This window comes from Fukomys damarensis, unplaced genomic scaffold (assembly GCF_012274545.1).
Source record: "Fukomys damarensis isolate Sample0158 unplaced genomic scaffold, DMR_v1.0_HiC HiC_scaffold_34, whole genome shotgun sequence".
In the NCBI taxonomy this organism is placed as follows: domain Eukaryota; kingdom Metazoa; phylum Chordata; class Mammalia; order Rodentia; family Bathyergidae; genus Fukomys; species Fukomys damarensis.
The window spans coordinates 20,833,705-20,850,727 of NW_022900946.1; the positions used below are offsets into that span (position 1 = coordinate 20,833,705).

At 53.1% G+C, this 17,023-nt stretch overlaps 2 protein-coding genes across 4 annotated transcripts in view; both read right to left on the reverse strand.

Moving 5' to 3' along the window:
* Positions 1–5,095: 5,095 nt before the first annotated feature.
* Tedc2 (tubulin epsilon and delta complex 2) lies at positions 5,096–10,588 on the reverse strand. Of its 3 annotated transcripts, none has more exons than XM_010603529.2 (10): positions 10,517–10,588; positions 10,322–10,420; positions 10,047–10,117; positions 9,524–9,932; positions 8,647–8,700; positions 7,856–7,949; positions 7,587–7,698; positions 7,395–7,496; positions 5,642–5,832; positions 5,096–5,297 (listed from the first exon to the last, which is right to left on the reverse strand). In XM_010603529.2, exons 1-10 carry the CDS (start codon positions 10,540–10,542, stop codon positions 5,151–5,153), a joined length of 1,305 nt encoding a protein of 434 aa, XP_010601831.1. In that variant the 5' UTR covers positions 10,543–10,588; the 3' UTR covers positions 5,096–5,150. The 3 variants fall into 3 exon arrangements, with proteins under 3 accessions (XP_010601831.1, XP_010601830.1, XP_010601832.1); XM_010603528.2 differs by having other exon boundaries at positions 7,395–7,517; XM_010603530.2 differs by lacking the exon at positions 8,647–8,700 and having other exon boundaries at positions 7,395–7,517.
* Positions 10,589–12,429: 1,841 nt separating this feature from the next.
* Positions 12,430–17,023, reverse strand: part of Ccnf (cyclin F) — a 22,631-nt gene continuing 18,037 nt past the window's right edge. Inside the window, exons 14-17 of the mRNA XM_019204441.2 lie at positions 16,515–16,614; positions 16,272–16,396; positions 14,549–14,718; positions 12,430–13,853 (exon numbers count right to left, since the gene is read on the reverse strand). Of these exons, the coding sequence (XP_019059986.1) occupies positions 13,399–13,853; positions 14,549–14,718; positions 16,272–16,396; positions 16,515–16,614 (850 nt within the window). The 3' untranslated portion in view covers positions 12,430–13,398. The remainder of the gene's footprint in view (positions 13,854–14,548; positions 14,719–16,271; positions 16,397–16,514; positions 16,615–17,023) is intronic.

Sequence of the window (17,023 nt, forward strand, 5' to 3'; positions counted from 1 at the left end):
CTGCTCCCGCCGGGAAGAAGGGAGGGAGGGAGGGAAGGGGAGGGGTCCTCGTCTGCACAGCGGGAATCAGAAGCAGATTCAGACATAGGCTGGGCCAGCGGGGGAGGGGGCTGCGAGGCCCTTGAGCCGGGGGAGGGGCCTGGGATCGTGGAATGCGTTGGCGGAGGGTCTGGAGGGGGCAGCCCTGCAGCCCATAGGGGACCACCCAGCAGGGTCCCAGGCCTTGGCTGCTTTTGAGGTTGTGTGACAGTGGTGCGCTGGGGCTCTGGGCCACTGCTTCACTGAGGCCAATCACACAGGGAGGGGCTTAGGTCTGACTGTTGAGCTCTGGGTGTCCCATGGGTGGGGAAGCTAAGTAGGGCTAGTAAGACTAAGGTCTTGTCCCCAAAACTGCAGTCTGCTGTCCTAGAAAGAATCTAGGGTTTGGGTCAGGTCTGATTTTGAACCCAAACTGCACCAATTTCTGGCTATGTAGCTTGGGTTCCTTAGTTTCCCCATTAAATGTGGTTCAGCTTGCTCTGTGGAGCTGCTTGAAGGATCTGATTAGCACATGTAGAAATCAGATCCAAACTAGGAAATCCCCTAGGGCATCCACTAGGGCTGATCTGAGCTCAGCTGGATAAAGCCAAATTTTTGTGTCAAAGCATCCCTAAATTTCAGAATGTCTGATTTTCTCATCATTATGGGCCCAGAAGTGGGAGCTGACAGGAAATGAGTGCTCTGGGAGGGCGAAACGCCTACTAGGTGGCTTCTTGGGGTTTAGAGTTTGGTCAGCTCTTGAGGGCCTCTGTGGAAGGGTAGAAGGTGAGGTATGACCCATGTGGAGGGACTGGGCAGGGACACAGGCAGAAACCAAGCTGAGTGGTTTTGCCGACAGGTACCAGGGATCATTCTGGGCAGAGAAACTCCCTTCCCTGCCACCTTTACGTCCTTGTCAGAGGAGACAAATGTCTCAAGAAGTGTTGAGAGCTGGCTCTATGTAGAGGGGGGAGGGAACCCCCTCTATACCTCACACCTCCAGAGCAGACATGATGCATGAATTCCCACAATTTTGGAAGGAAGGCTGACTCCAGGCCAGGCCTTGCAGTTAGCCAGTGAAGGAGGCCACACAGGCATGGCTCCATAGGCACAGTTGCCAACCTAGGCCAGGCCAGAGTTGCTATAAAGACCAACAGAAAGAGGAAGAGAATCAGAAGTGTTGTGCTATTTGAAGAAGAAAAGAGGACACTGGAGCCTTCCAGGGCAAGCCAAAGGGGCAGAGGAAGTAGGAAGGCCTGGTAGGGTGCTGGGCTCCCAGCTTGCCTCTTGGACAAATTGACTCCCCTAACCCTAGCACTTTCTTGGGCCTGACATCTACACATGCAAAGATGGGGATGGGAATGAGCCTGGAGTTCTAGTGGGGCTACTGGCCAGTTTGTTCATGTTTAGTAGCCACAACTGCTCTTCCATTTCCCAATAAAATGAGTGAAAATGTGTCCCTTACCATAAACTTGTGTAGTCATGCATGGTGGCATACATCTGTAATCCTAGCACTCAAAAAGCTGAGGTAGGAGAACTGCTGTGAGTTTGAGGCCAGCCTGGGCTACACAGTGAGTTCAAGACCAGCCTGAATTACCAGGCAAAACCCTGACAAAACAAACAAACAATAAGCTGTTGTGGGTTTATACTCTCCTCTGGGAAAGGTCACATTCAAAATCAGTACCATTCCAGTCATCCTCTTCCTTCCAGACCTCTATCCCCAAACCCCATATAAGATATAAGGATCCCTCGGGCTGGGAATTCAGCTCAGCGGTTTGGTGGCCTGCCTTGCAAGCGCAAGGACCCGAGTTCAATCGTGGTACAAAAAAAAAAAAAAAAAAAAAAAAAAATAAAAGATATAAGGATCCATGGTGGGCACATAGGGGCTGAGGTCCATCATTTGGGAGCAGTGGAAAGGCCCAGACCTGTCACTGAGCTCAACAGTCCTCCCAGGAAAGCCAGGCTGTCCCTGGACTTCAGAGCCACTGTCAGAGTTCCCAGAGCCAGCTTTGTCTTCAGCCCAGCATTGCTGTGAGCTGGGGTCTACAGAACATCTGATGGTTTCTGGTGTGGGTAAAGTAGGTGCCTGGAGTTCGGTGGTGATCAAGTTAGCAGGGAACAGAGGACGCCAGGGCCCACAGGGCCACCTTGTCACCAGCTCTTTGGGGCTGCAAATTCCCCTCCGTACATTTCCTCTCTGCTCATACTCTGTTCAGGGTTCTCAGGGATGCCTCTCTCAGTGTGATGGGAGTTGAACCTTTCCCCATAGCCCATGGGTGAGGCCCATTGCTTCTGGTGGAGACAGCCACCTGTCCCAGTCCCTCTTATGCCACCCACCTTTTCAGTCTCTGCTTTCCTCCTTTTCCCTCACCTGCGACTCCTCAGACTCAGAGTGACAGCCGCTGGCTTAGGGGTACAAGCAGTGGGGAAATCTTAGAATATATAGAGGGCTATTGACTAGGTAACTCTGGGCCCAAGCCACCAGGGTTTATTGTCCCCTCCACCCCCCCCAACTCTTGTAAGCCACTTGTCCTCTTCTTGTGCATTTATTGAGCGCCTATTATGCCACGAGGGCCCCAGTGCAGAAGGTGAACAGTCCTTGCCCCAGTGCACAGCGGTCACAGCCGACCCATGTTTGTCAGCCTGCACCCCAAACCAGGTGGGGACCTGAGCTTGGAGGCTCCTATTCGCATAGGCTCCCGCCTGCCCTGCTCTCAGCCTGGTCTACTTTGGGGTGGCAACCCGCTCTGCGTGCCAAGAGAAACGCTGAAAGGCAGTTCTGAGTGAAGGGAGAATATGAGCAGGCAGTGCAGGGAACAGGCCCCTTAGCCCCTCTGCCAGGACCTCCTAGGGCTTGGGAAAGCTGTGTTTTAGGGAATGGGCTCCTGCAACTTGCATGTGCAGTAGAGGACACAGCCAGGCACCCGAGCTCAGGGCATCCTCTGCTCCAGGGGCCCGTTTCACCCAGCCTTCTGCTGCAGCTGCTGTGCGCACCAGCACAGGAAGGAGGCGGCTAGGAATCTGAGACCCATGCCCAGCGCCGCCAGCGCCGCGTCTTGGGCGAGGTCCGTGCAGTGTAAAGGTGATAGCCGTGGCAGCAGCACTGGCCAGTAAGTCTAGGGCGCCGAAGGGCAACATGCAGAGAGGCCAGGAGTGCCCCACACTGCTGATGGCCAAGGGTAGAGTGTGCAGTGCCACGGGAGGGTCTGGGGACACAGGGCCTAGTGGGGCAGCCCTGAAAGGGTGGGGTGGAATGTGGCCCTTCATTGCAGCCCTGGCTGGCGTCTGGGCTAATCACGTCCGAGCTGATTGGCTTTGGACTGGATGACGCCACCCAGGATGCCAGGGAGAGCTGCAGCCACCTCCAGCTTTGTTGGGAAACCCTTACTTGTGCTGAATCCTACTTGGGGACTACTCACAAACACCCCCTCACACTGCTGGGGAAACCGACACGGTATAGTAATTGTTCAATCTGGGAATTATGGGGTCCTCCAGTGCATAAATTCTGTAGGGAGTAATGGAGTTGCCAGGAGGGATGGCTGGCTAATGGTCACAGCAAGGTATAAGTGGTATGGGGTGCTGGGTGCCAGACTACAAGGATGGGGAAGGTCACAGACTGTCCTTTCTTGGATCACCATTCCTTGGAATTTGCTGCAGGAGGAACCCTTCATCCCCCCCCCCCCAAGAAGGAACCCTTACCAATTATTTTACAGTTGCAGGATGAGGCCCAGTGTAGTTCATTTTCTACTTTGCACTGTCATCTGCTTCCTACCAAACCTCAAACCCGGGGCCCTCTGTCAGATGATACTTTCTGGCTGGCCTGTGAGGCTCCATAGCTGTCCACACACGGGGCCAGTGCCCCAGCTCCAGAGAATGCCTACGCAGTTGGGGCTCAATGAAGATTCATGTAAAGAACCCTAAGCACCCCAGCCATAGGCTAACACACAACTCAGCCCAATGCTATAGATGCATTACGCCACTAACACACGCCAGTCCCATAGGGTAACAGCCACTTCCCTCTGTGATGGTGGAGGGGACAAACCTGGGAATTAAGGCTCAGAGTCCTTAAGAATCTTGCTGAAAGTCTCACAGTAAGAAACAAGACATGATGTAAATCCAAGCCTGGGGCTGCAACCCTGACTCCTGCTCTTTATTGCCTTCCAGGGCTGGTGGTGATTCCTTTCACAGCGGATGGGGAAGTCTCAGAGGAGGTGACAGTGGAGTGGGAGGGGCAAATGGCATTTCCGCTGAAAGAGGCTTCAGTGGGCAGCCACGTTATCTGCCACAGAACTGGTGTCAGGAGGCGCTAGGCACAAGGCATGAGGAGTCAGTAGGGAAAGAACGAGGCACTTAGAAGAGGGGGCTTCAGATATGCCGAAGCAAATGCCCACGTCAAGTATCCTTGCCCCTTCCCTTATGAAAAGAGATTCATATTCCTGATAAATTTACTTCATACAATATTTTTTCTTTTAAGACAGGGTCTCACTGTGTAGTCTAGGTTGGCCTTGGGACTGCCTCATCTCCTAGGTGCTAGGATTACAGGTATGTGGCATGTCCAACTTGACACATTCTTGATTAATAAGACTATAAAGAAATAAAAACTGCCGGGAGTGGTGGTGCAGGCCTGTAATACCAGCACTTGGGAGGCTGAGGCAGGAGGATTGCTGTGAGTTCGAGACCAGCCTGGGCTACACAGTGAGTTCCAGGTCAGTCTCAACTACATAGCGAAACCCTTGTCTCAAAAAAGCAAAAAGAAATAAAAACTATAAAGGATTCTCTATCAAATTCTACTTTGGTATGATTTAGATAGATATAATTCCTCAAGTAGTAATTTTAGTATAGTAGCTCTTAGATCTACAGTGAGAAAATAGAGACAGAAAAAGGGTCCCCCACCCTAGGCATCTGGGCCCCAGGAAGGCAGAAAGCTGAGTCCTGACCAGCAGGTTTGGCCATAGTGAGAACAGACAGGGCAGCCCACTCACTCCACCTTGGACACAGAGTGAGGTACAGGTCCCTGGATCAACCAAACCAGGGAAATTCTCCACAATCTCAGTTTACTTTACGCCAGTCAGGAGGAGGGGACTCTTCTGAAAGGCTTTCTTGCCCCAGGTGCCAAGGCCTGGGTTGCAGGCTCAGTCAGCAGGGTCTTCTTGCAGGATTGTAAGGAAGCGTTCACCTCCCTCGCAGAGCAGGCTGTGGGCAGCCCGGCACAGCGCCAGCCAGGCTGGACCCCGTGGCTCCTGGGTGCTCACCATGGGGAGGAGTTCAGCCATCAGGACCTGGGAGAAGTGTAATGCTATGGTTGTAATGGGCCCTGTTCCAGCTGGTAGCCCAAGGCTCCAACAGGTGGGAAGTCCTGGGACAAATTTCCATGGTACAGCCTTCCCTCCTCCTAAGGCACTGAGCATCCAGGGCATGCATCCATCTGGGACCTTCCCAGCTCACAGGCAGGCTGGGAAGACTGTTATCCCAGTGGGTCCTAGGAGAGGAGCCCAGTGACCACCTCACCCAGGGTTTCCTTTCCTTGAATGGGCCTTTGTGGGGCATTAGTGCCAGCCCTTTGCATGGCATTGGCTCCCCAGGTGGCCTGTGCACATCCTCTCACCTTCTGCTCTGCAAGTACCTTTTCCAGGTGGACCTGCTGCTCCAGCATGGCCACCCGCAGCCTGAGGGTCGCCAAGGTCTGCAGCTCTTGGGTGCTGGAGTAGAGAAGGAGCTGGGGACCCCAGGAAGTGCACACTCGACTGCCACAGGGCAATGAGGCCCGAAGAGGCCTCCCTATGAGACAAGGTCCTGGCAACTGTTCTGTCTGAGCTGTAAGGACCAGAGGACACAGCCTTATGGGGAGGCAGCCAGCCACACCCAGGTTCCCACACCATTTTGGTCATGAGAGGGGATCCCCCTGAGAGGCTTGCCACCCCATGGTCCCAAGCTTGCCTTTCCAGGTACTCGCTCCTCTCCACTAGCTCACCTGGCTCTTTCTTTTGATATACTAGAGACTGAACCTAGAGAGCACTGAGCTACATTCCCAACGCCTCCACATCCTCCCCCCCTTTTATTTCCGGTTCCAGGGATTGAACTCAGGATCTTGTGCTTGCCAGGTAGGTGTGGTGCCACTGAGCTACATCCCCAGACCTACACATCCCTCTTTTTTGAGACAGTCTCTGTAGGTAGTCCAGGCTTGTCTTGAACACACTACACTATGGAGCCCAAGTGGGCTCTGAACCTGAGGCCCTCTTGCCTCAATCTCCTGGGTTGGATGCTGGGATTATAGGTAACACTATGCCCAACTTATTTCCTTTTTACTTTATTTGGGTATAAGGTCTAGCTAGGCTGCCCAGGCTGGCCTCAAACTTCTGATTTCCTCTTTCAGCCTTCTGCATGGCTGGGATTACAGCAGTATATCACCAAATCTAGCTTGTTAGCCTTTTAAAGGGTGAAAATCTGGGCTTTCAGAACGGCCTAGTGTGTGGCAGTGTGGTGGGCCAGTCTGGGCTTGGTGTTGTTGGGACAGACCTTGTGGAGTCTCCCTTTACCTCCTAGGTTTCTTTTTTGTTTTTGCAGACAGGGCCTTGCTATATAATCCAGGCCGACCTTGAGCTAAGAAGCCCAGGTTAGCTTCAAATTTACCATCCTCCTCCTCCCTTCAGTTTCCTAGGTGCTGGGATTACAGGTGTGTGCCATCACACCTGGTACCTGAGTGTCTCTTTGTCCCCCCCACCCCTTGGTACTGGGGATTGAACTCAGGACCTTGCACTTGTGAGGCAGGTACAGTGCCACTGAGCTAAAACTCCAGCCCCCAACCCCCGGTTTCTTTACTGTGCTTATGACTTTCTTGAGTCTAGACTTTGTTTTTGACAGATGGTAGATCTTCACTCTTAAAACTAGAAGCAGTTAAAGATGCAAAGGAGCTGGGCATGGTGGTACCCAACTGTAAAGCCAGCTTCTCCAAAAACTGAGGCAGGAGGATTGTAGGTTTGAGGCCAGCCTAGGCAATTTAGCAAGATCCTCAATCAGATTAAAATAAATAAGGCTGAAAAAAAATCAGGTTGGGGACATAGCTCAGTGGTAGAGTATTTACCTAGCATGCCAAAGGCCCTGGATTCAATGCCCAGTATGGGGGGGCAGCAGCAAAGGAGAAAACCAGCTCTGTTGCTCACAGTTACCCTTTAATACCTGAATAAATAAACTGCTCAGTTTGGTGAGGATCTGTCTTTCAGAAGGGTAAGGGGGCTGTTCTATCCAGGTAAGGATGGCTGGCTGGTACCAAGGACAATTGGTGACAACCCAGGACACTGTGTGTACCAGGTTAGGGGAGGGTGGGGCTAAAGTGCCCTGACTCTGGTCCAGACCTTGGTACAGGGATGGGGCCTCACCTGCACGCAGTTCCTGAAGCTTATGGAGACACTGCTCAACCATGGCCTGCAGCCCTTCCAGAGTGAGCAGGCATCGGTACTCCTGCATCCAGTCTACAGGGGCTACACAACAGGGAAGGCAGGCTGCATCCAAGCTGGTCCTGGAATCTGCCTTGCAGACCCCCTTCCCAGGCTCCAGTCTAGGCTGCTAACCTGCTGAGAGCTCTTCTTCCATTCGTAGTCTCAGCAGTGCACAGGCTTTCTGCAGGCACTGGACCTCCATCTCTACCTCCACGGCACTGAACCTGGAGCTGGATGTGCTTGACTGGATATGGGTCAAGGAAACTCTTCCATGGCCAGACCCCACACTCCCACCAAGGATGGGGTCTGGAGAAATCCCATGGCCATTCCACAGAGGAGCCTCCTGGGGCTGTTCCTGAGAATAGGGAGCCACCAGGTTCCCATAGTCCCAGCAAGGATACAGCCATCTGCATTTTCTGGAGGAATCGGGTTTTGGCAGCACTGGTGGCATCTGTGGCGTCACTGGTTTGTGTGGAGTTGAGCTGGGTCCACAGGCTGGGATACACACCAGGGCACCCCAGGAAGCAAAGAGAGGCACAATCATTCCGGTCAGATGGGCTGGGCACTGGGAGGAAGGTGAGGAGCAGAGCAGGGGCCCCAGGCTGGGTACATGGGTCAGCTGAATGCCAGCAGGGGCCTCAAGGGGCACTGGGGAACTTAAAGGACAATGACCATGACAAGGGGATAAAGGGACAGAGCCAGGTGAGGAAATACTAAGAGGACAGGGGTGGAGCTCAGTGGTGCTTGTCTAACATGCATAAGACCCAATGGGGTGGGGGGAGAATACTAAAACAAAATTCAAGGGTAAAGGAACTGGCAGTGAGTAGGTACTGTGACTGGCAAGAGATCTATATGTTTGCTCTGTACTAGGCATAGCGCAAACACCTGAAAGGCACCACCTTAACCTTCCATGGCCCGTACCTCTGTGAAGCTGAGCCTACTGTTGTCTCCAGAGGGAAGACAGACCGGACTTTGGGAACAGTAAGTGTCATGTTCAGGTCTCACAGCTTGTGAGTGGTTAAGCTGGGGGTCTCAAAGCCCCCTGAACCTGAGGCAACTGCAGCCCTAGCTGGACAGACTGAACAATGACAATGCCAGCAAAGAAACAAAGGGACCTACTACATAGTTTTGCCTGTATGTCTCTGAGCTGGTGACATTTTCCCTATGTCCTTCTGTCTCCACCCAGCCTTACCAGGAATTCCGGGAAGCCGCCTTCCTGAAAGCCAAGGGCAGTTGCAGCAGAGTCCTATCAGAGAAGCCAACGTTCAGAGTAGCCTTGTCTCACTGTAGGTACTGCCAGACCTGTTTCTTGCTCATATCTCATTGGAGGGTCTTTACTCTCTCCTCAGTCTCATCCCCTGACCCTTTGTGGTCCTGGGGATTGAACCCAGGGCCTTTGCACTGAACTGTATCCCCAGCCCTTTTTATATTTTATTTTGAGACAGGGTCTGATTAAATTGATAAGTTGCTCAGGCGAGGCCTAAACTTTCAATCCTTCTGCTTCAGGCGCCCTAAATTCTGGGATTACAAGTAGGTGCCACTACAAGCACTCTTGGAAGGGGCTTCTAGAGTGGCGTGAGAGTTGGCCCATCCCAGTACTGCCCTGGCAGAGAGAAGAGAGGACACTATAGCTTGGCATGGGGGTGCACGCCTATAATTCCAGCACTTGGGAGGCTGAGACAGGAAGATCACTTGTGAGTTCAAGGCCACCCTGGGCTATACAGTTCAAGGCCAGCGTGAACTGCACAGTGAGACCCTGTCTCAAAAACCAAAACAAAACAAAGTAACAATGAATACAGCCCAAGTGCTCCAGAGCCCATCTGGAGCCTCTGAGCTGGGTGGGTAAAGGAGTAGCTGGTCGGAACAGGGCAAGTCAGGCTCTAGTATGTCAAACCTGTTACCATCCAAGCCATCTGCTCCATTCAGCCAGCAGCAGAATGTGGTACCTAGCTCTGGCACATCCGGTTCAATGTCCTGCCCTCTCTGTACCCCAAGCTCCACACTCCTGCTGTTGGCTGGGTCTAAGCAGTTAAAGAGAAATTTCTCCAGTGAGTGTCAGGGAAACCTACCCCTTCTCCTTGAGTGTGAAGGTTTCTGCTGCATGAGGAGAAGCTGATGGGGTCATTTGTTCCCCGTGGCTTGGTTCAAGCCTGGTCCCTCGAGCTCGTATGTGCACGGCATGAGGCCTGTCTCTCACCGACAGAAGCCTGTGCTCTGGGTGGTCCTTGGCAGGCACCACAGTCTGATGAATGCCCTTGGTGGGTCTTGTCCTTGAAGAACAGTGGCCAGCCTGACTTGAGGCCTGGGGCAGAGCAGAGGCAGTGGTGCCTGGAGACGCAGCAACAGTCCCAGATTGCAGGCTGGACATTCTGGTTTTTTTCCCAGTCTTAGAGACACCTTTCCGCACCTGTACAGCTTTCTCCAGTGCCTGGGTCAGAAGCTCCAGCTCCTTGAAGTCTTGGGGGCTTGGTGTGCATGCTGTGAAAGCCAAGAATTTTGCAGGGGTTCCTTCCCATTGTCCCAGAATGGGTCGCTTAGCATATTGCACGCAAGAGACCAAGGGCAGCAGCTTGAAAAAGGCGGGTGGTTTACCTGGAGAAGGGTCCTCTTCCTTCGTTCCTGACCCAGGAGGTGGCTCCAGAGCTGAAGTCCCAGCTGGTTCCCTGCAAAAACAGGGCAGCCATGGTCCAAACAGACCCCATCCTACAGCAACCCCACAAGCTTTCGAGCCTGCAGGGTAACCCGGATGGCACTGACATCCAGCATCACGGAAGTGGGTGGATGGACCTAGCCTCCCAATCCCTGAGGCTTCGCAAGATTTCGAGGATACAAGGGAGGCCTGGCCAGGGGGCCCTGGGTCCACATACCAGGCCTGCAGCAGCCTCCGGGAAACGCGTAGGCTTCGTTCAAGCTGTCGCTGTCGCTCTGCACAGGCGTCCAGTGCGCCCTGAAGCTCAGCTACCAGCCTGGGGGAATACACGGACGGCTCAGCAGCTAGGCTGGGATCAGGCCTTGAACTGCGCGCCCTCCCGCCCCGTCCCCTCCCACCGCTCGGAACTTACCGACGGCCACTGTCGCCTCGCAGCATGACGGCCTCTCCAGCTCCGGGATCTTTGCAGCCGCTAGTTTCGCCCCTTCCGCATAGGAGACTGCCCCTTCCGGGTAGGCCACCCAATCCTGAGGCCAGCACTCAGCCCCGCCCACCACAGACTCCCGCCAGGGAGCTGGAATAAGCATCAGCAAGGAAGACCTCAGGCTTCAGGTTTGGATTACCGGATACGTGATGGCATCACTCTGGCACTCGTCTTGCAAAGCACCTTTAATCGTTAGCCTTGTCTTAATCTATCCTTGTCGAAGGCACCCTAGAGGGATGAGCTGTCCTGCTGAATCCAGGGCCACCCTGCACTGGTAAGACTGATGTGCGTTGGGATTCGGAACAAGAGACAAGAATAATTCATTTTTTGGAAATAGCACGAGGTGTGACATCCAGGAAAGTGTCAGGCACAAGGATAGAGAGGCATGAAATTCAGATCCACAGCAGGCGCACATGAACAATGAGCGTGGCAAAATGGCTCAAAGTGGGATGTGCAGACCCAACAGGAAGGGTAGCAGCGTGTCAGGAGTGTTCTAGGTGGGGCCGTGGGCAAGTATTACTTCTAAGGAAGGTCTGGGCTGTGTCCACGACGGAATGAAACCTAGGCCTCTCAGGGGACAACTGCAGGACTTCGGATAGAAAAGCTGCTATAAGTGAGGACGGTAGGTCCAGGAGAATTGAGATAACGGAAATAAACAATGAATTATAAAACCCCTGGAGGCCGAGAAATCTCATGTGGGAACTGGATGACCAACCTTGGCTGGGGGCAGGGTGGAGGGGTTAGAGACCTGAGGGTGCCTGGCAGGGAAAGGGAAGGGGGCTGGGACCCAGGTAGCACCTGTAAAGTAGGAGCGCAGGGGAAAGCTTCAAACTCGGGAGCAGCAAGGAGACCCTAAAGAAGAATCAGGTGCTCCCAGGTGTCCCTGGAACGCTTTCCTTCTTCAGGTGCAGGCCGAGTCCACCTGGGGTGGAGATCTTGATGGGGGAGGACCACAACCAAGAGTCGAGACAATGAAGTGAGGAGCTATCACTCACGTACCACTGTCATTACATTTAATCCTCACAACACCCCTGTGAGGTAGGAACAGGCTCACACACACCCAGGGGCATAACGCTGACAGGACAATTCTATATTTCCAGTACTTGGGGTCTCATCCCCACCATGCCCCAGCCATGGTTCGAATTCTTACAGTAGCAAAGACAGCTGCCACGGGGATATCCACATACACATGAGCACATAGCAAAGTGAACACCGAGTCAATTTCCCCCCTTCTCTGTATTTCTGGTTCCAAAGCATGTGGGTGGGGACACTCCTGGCCAAGTGGTTGTTACACTGGAGAGGAGGCGCGAGTGTACCCTAGCAGAGCGGTCAGCGGTTGGCCTTCAGCAGACTCCCCAGGCAGTTTGGGCTGCTTCCTGTTAAGTATCACAAGCCCAGGGGTTCACGCATGATAGGCTAGTGCTCTACCACTGGGCTACATCCCAGCCCTGTCACTTTTGAGGCAGAGAGCTGTCTTGGTGGCCAGCAAGACAGGGAAGGTAAGGTAATGTTTTTTTCCCCCCATAGAATCCACAGCAGATCCACAGTTGGGATTAGACAAAGGCTAACCCTCTGGCTGTTCTTTTGCCTTTTGTTCACCTCAGATATTACAGATGACCCGAATTTTTTTTCTGGCTAACCTCTGGGAAAATCTTTATGCATAAAAAGTGCTGAGATTAGCGGTTGAGGTGGTGCATACTTGTAGTCCCAACACTCTGGGAGGCTGACACAGGAGGATCACAAGTTCGAGCCCAGTCTGAGCAACGTAGTGAGACTTTCTCAAAATAAAATATTTTAAAAGTTGAGGACATAGCTCAGTGTGGAGGCCCTGGGTTCAATTCCAGTACTGCAAAAAACAAAGAAACAAAAACAAAATACCCCAAACAAATAAGTAAAAGAAAAGCACCAGGATAGCATGGAGTCACATTTTCGTTTTTCAGTTGAGCCTAAATAATGTTAGCAATGTCTTGTGGTTTTTTTTCTTTTTTTTTTTGGTATTAGGGATCAAACTCTGGCCCTTGTGTTTGCAAGGCAAGCAGCGAAACCACTGAGCTAAATCCCCAGCCCCTCGTCTTGTTTTTTAATAGCCTCTATTTTAAATGTTAACTTTGTTTTTATCTTGGAAGAAATAAGTCTAGAAATAAAGGGGAAAATGGCCCATAAATTTAGTGCAAAGAGAAATGTTCACATGGACATCACGGGGACACAAACACTCCAGAGGGAGGAAGTATAGTCCCTGCACCTGGTGTTCAGGGCACAGCCCACACAGACGTGTAGGGACACAGGGCCCTTCACCATGGGCCCTGGAAGGGCCTGGAAGGGAGTGGATATCTGGTTCAGGCCATGGTGGTTAAGGGGAACAGCAGTGAGCACCCACTGAGGGCCAAAACCAGACAGATGCCAGCCAGGGACTCAAGCTGCGCCAGGATACCTAGGCCACATGTGTTCTCTGTATGAAAGCTGCCAGCTCCTGGAATGGAGCTCAGTGGGGCTAAGAGCAGGACAAATATGGGTTTAATTTTCCAGACAGTGGGACACAGGAGGTACAGAGGTGGGCTTCACATGGCATGGTATGACTGCTAAGAGGCTAAGTTTTCCAAAGAGGAGTTGAGTTTTAAACACTGATTTGACATTCTGAGGGCCTGTCTAGGTAGGAATCTCCTAGAGAGAAAAACTTGATACCCACAAGTTACCCCTCTGCTCCCTGGAACTGCCCCCAGATCTACAGCCTCCACCTGCCAAACCCCCAGCTCTCTCAGCAGAAGAGCAGCCTTCCTCAGTAAACAATCACTGCAACAGACACTACACACTCACAACTTCAGGAAGCCCAAGTTCATGTCCTCATCACTATGAGTGGATAGATTTTGCCGTTTCACTTGTTGCTGGGGAAGAGTACTCTCTAGGGGGTTCGGGGGACGACACTGTAAACATGACTTCTTGGCCTGATGGTGGCAGGGAGGTGTGTTTGGGTTGCTGCCCAGGGACAACACTGAGGTAGATTGAGAAGGGTCCCCTGAGCCGCCATCCACAGAGCTTGTAGGACTTGTGCTACTGACAGAGGAGTACCCTGAGGTCGTGATGTCCTTGCTGGGCTTCCTCCTGCAGAGAAGGGGCCTCAGCCCTGGAGTTGGAGGTGTCTGAGTGCCTGGCATCTGGTGTCCCTTGTCCTCTGGGCAGGCTTCTTCGTCACTTGATTCCTGGCAGCAGTGCTGTTCTGGGTTTAGGTAGACCACAGTGACATCGAGGACACCACTGGGAGCTGTCACTGTAGGAAATGTTGGGATAGGGGAGGTCATGCCATAGCCTGAGCATCAGAGGTGTAACCCTCTCTGCCCAGTCAGGACCTGGGCAGTTCAAACTTCGGCTCACAGGCAGGACAGTTTACAGCATCCTGTGTCTGATAAAGCATCTCCTACCTGGCTGTAGTCCCTTATATCGCTCAGTTGAAAACTGTGGGTGACATGCTCCTCTCAAGGTAGGAGGGCTGCCACCCTAAAACTCTGAGGGCAACTGGCTAACTTACTCAGCCCCCCAAGTGGACACAAAGTTAGGCGACTGGAAAGGGCTAAAAAGTCTGCCCAAGCTAGAGGTTTTTAGGATGCTGGGGACAGGACCTCCTTCAGCCTATTGGGGGTGGGGAGGAGGGTTATGTATACTATGGGGGTACATCTCAACAGTCCTCTAGAAAGCTCTACTCAGGAATCCCAGATAGGGTCCCTGTCCCTTCCAGTCCCGAGGGCCTTCCACTAACACAGACCCAGTTGGAGCAGACCCACATGTGCCTAAACCTCCGACCCTGTGGGGTAACCCCTATGCCACCCTGAGCCCATGTCTAGGGGGTCTACACTCACACCTCTGGGATGGAACAAGCTCTCCTAGGTGAGGGTATGGTACCAACCCTCAACCGCTGAGTGTAGGAGGCCCTCAGTGGAGGGCAACATCCCTCTGCTACACACTCACCGTCACCCTCCTTCTCGCCCTCACTCTCCTGGTCACCCTCGTAACCAGAGCAGCAGTCCAGGCTCCAGTCTAGGAAGCTGCCCAGCAGTGTCTCTTCCTGGCTGGACAGCTCAGCAGTAGGTGTGGTGACAAAGCTGCCTCGGTCCTCCTGGAGGCTGTTCTCTCGCTTCCTGCGAGATAAGCAAAGCCAGGAAGCTCTAGTCATGCACCAGCTTCAACACCTGTTCACTGCTGGCCTGTGTGCTCTGGAAGGATGTGCTGGGTACAGAATGCCAGTGAGGCTAGAACCACACTGAGGGCCAAAACCAGACAGATGCCAGCCAGGGATGCTAGGTGGCTAGAACCAGTGTGAACCTCGAGGGCAGGGCCTGTCTAGGTGTCAACCCTGGCCCGATCAGCTGCAGGACCCTGGGCCAGCCATCCTCCAGGGTGCTGGTTACAGAAGATGCAGGCAGAGATGGGGCTGTCCCCAGGGAGTGCGGGCACTTCTGCCCACCTGGGGTCAGGCCTGAAGCTGGAGCTTAGGAGAAGACACCGTACCTGCTGAGTTTCTGCTTCCTGAGCTCAGGGAATAGACAAAGTTACCTCTGTATAACCTGAGGATCCCTTTCAGACAACCGACAAGGCTATGGGGGCTGCTGGGAAGCAAGTTTAACAGACTGGGTGTGGGGGAGGGACCAGGAATTCCACCTCCCAGTGCACAAATATATGTCTGTCTGGACTTTCCCTGTGGGTGACTCCATCCGTGGATAGTCAGATTGTCATGAACAGAGTAGGTTGAAAAATGGTGACCTTCTCAGGTGGTCCCAGGTCACTCACATTCAGCACAGTGGCAATGCTTTGGGGCAGTGCATAGGGATGGCTTAGGCTCCTTCTGTATCCGCTGCTTCTTTGGAGCTCCCCTGTAGTTCAAGGGGGCTGTGACCACGGGCCTACTCCCCACACACTCCTGGGGGTAGTCCTGCCTGGCCCTGTGATGTGACAGGGATGACTCAACTACCCAGTGCCTCCTCTCAGGAAGCTAGGGATACAGAGAATGCTAGGAGTTATAGAGGCAGAGCCAGCAGCAGAGAAGGTCCTATTCATCTGGGCCTTGCAGAATCAACAGGAGTTCTTCACATGGGTAATATGGGGAGGGGAGGTTATTCCAGGAAATACAGTGAGAGCAGCGATAAGAGAGATGGGAGTGGGAGGCTGAGGCAGGAGGATCACCATGAGTTTGAGCTCAGCCTGGGCTACATAGCAAGTCCAAGGCCAATCTGAACTACATAGTGAGGCTGTCACAAAACAAGAGAGAGAAAGAGATAGGAGTAAAAAGGAGTACATGCAGACCAAGAGGGAGGACACAGGGGAAGGAGGGAAATGATGAGAATGCTAATCAGGTTATAACCCAAGTGCCGGGAGCGATAGCAACGTGCATAGAGGAAAGTGCCTCAGGACGACACAGGCAAGGTCAGAGCCCAAGTGCAGGATCAGCTGTGCTCAGAACCATTTTCCCCCAAAAGGGAGCCAGGATAAAGCAAGAGAGGCAGCCACCTCTGAAAAAAGAGAGCTGAAGGCAGTGAAGCTCAAGAACACATCCAAGGAGACTGCCTGGGTTCAAGTGCAGGTTCACCCTGTGTGGAGCTCAGACAGAAGGTGTCCGTGAGGGAATTTAGGCCTTGCCTGCAGAAGCCAGCAGCACCACCCTACACGGCCATGGGGTAGCCCTGGGGGGACTCACCGCTTTGTTCTCCTCCCAGAGGGAGAGCTGAGGAAGGGGCAGATCTCCCCCGAGCTGGGGAAAGATACAGGCTCGGGGCTCTCTTTCACTCCCAACGCTGTACACAACTGGCTGTAGCTCAGTACCTGGGGAAGCCAGAGTCAGCAAGGGAAAAGAGCGCCGTGAGGGAGGCTGAAGAGCCCCAGTCCCCACGCCGCATACCCGGCAGACACCTATGTGACAGCACAGGAGAAGGCACCTCACCTCCTCTTGGTTGGGTTCTTCGTACCGCTTGTCCTCGAATCGCTGCTTCACAGCGGTCAGGGACACTTGCCGGTAGTCCTTGGGGGCATCGTCATGGAAGCTGGAAACACACAGGTGGATGTGTGAACCCCCCCCCCATTTCAGTTTGCTCCCTCAAGTGGAGCGAACAACAAGCTTTCAAAACCAGCCCGATGATCAGGTCGCAAAATGGTGTAGTCTCTCTGGAAAATAGCCCGGCGGCTCATCAAGCAATTAAACATAGTTTCCATATGACCTAGCCATCCCACTCCTAGAATTTACACCTGAGAGAAATGAAAACACATGTCCACACAGAAACTCACACCAGACCATGGACAGCAGCACTATTCATAATAGCCAGAAGGCGGAAACAGCCCACGTGTCCATCAGTGGCTGAGTGGATAAACAAAACGTGGTCTAGCCACACAGTGGAATTTTATTTGGCCATTAAAAAAAAAAGGGGGGGCCAGGGGTTTTGACTGTGTGGGTGT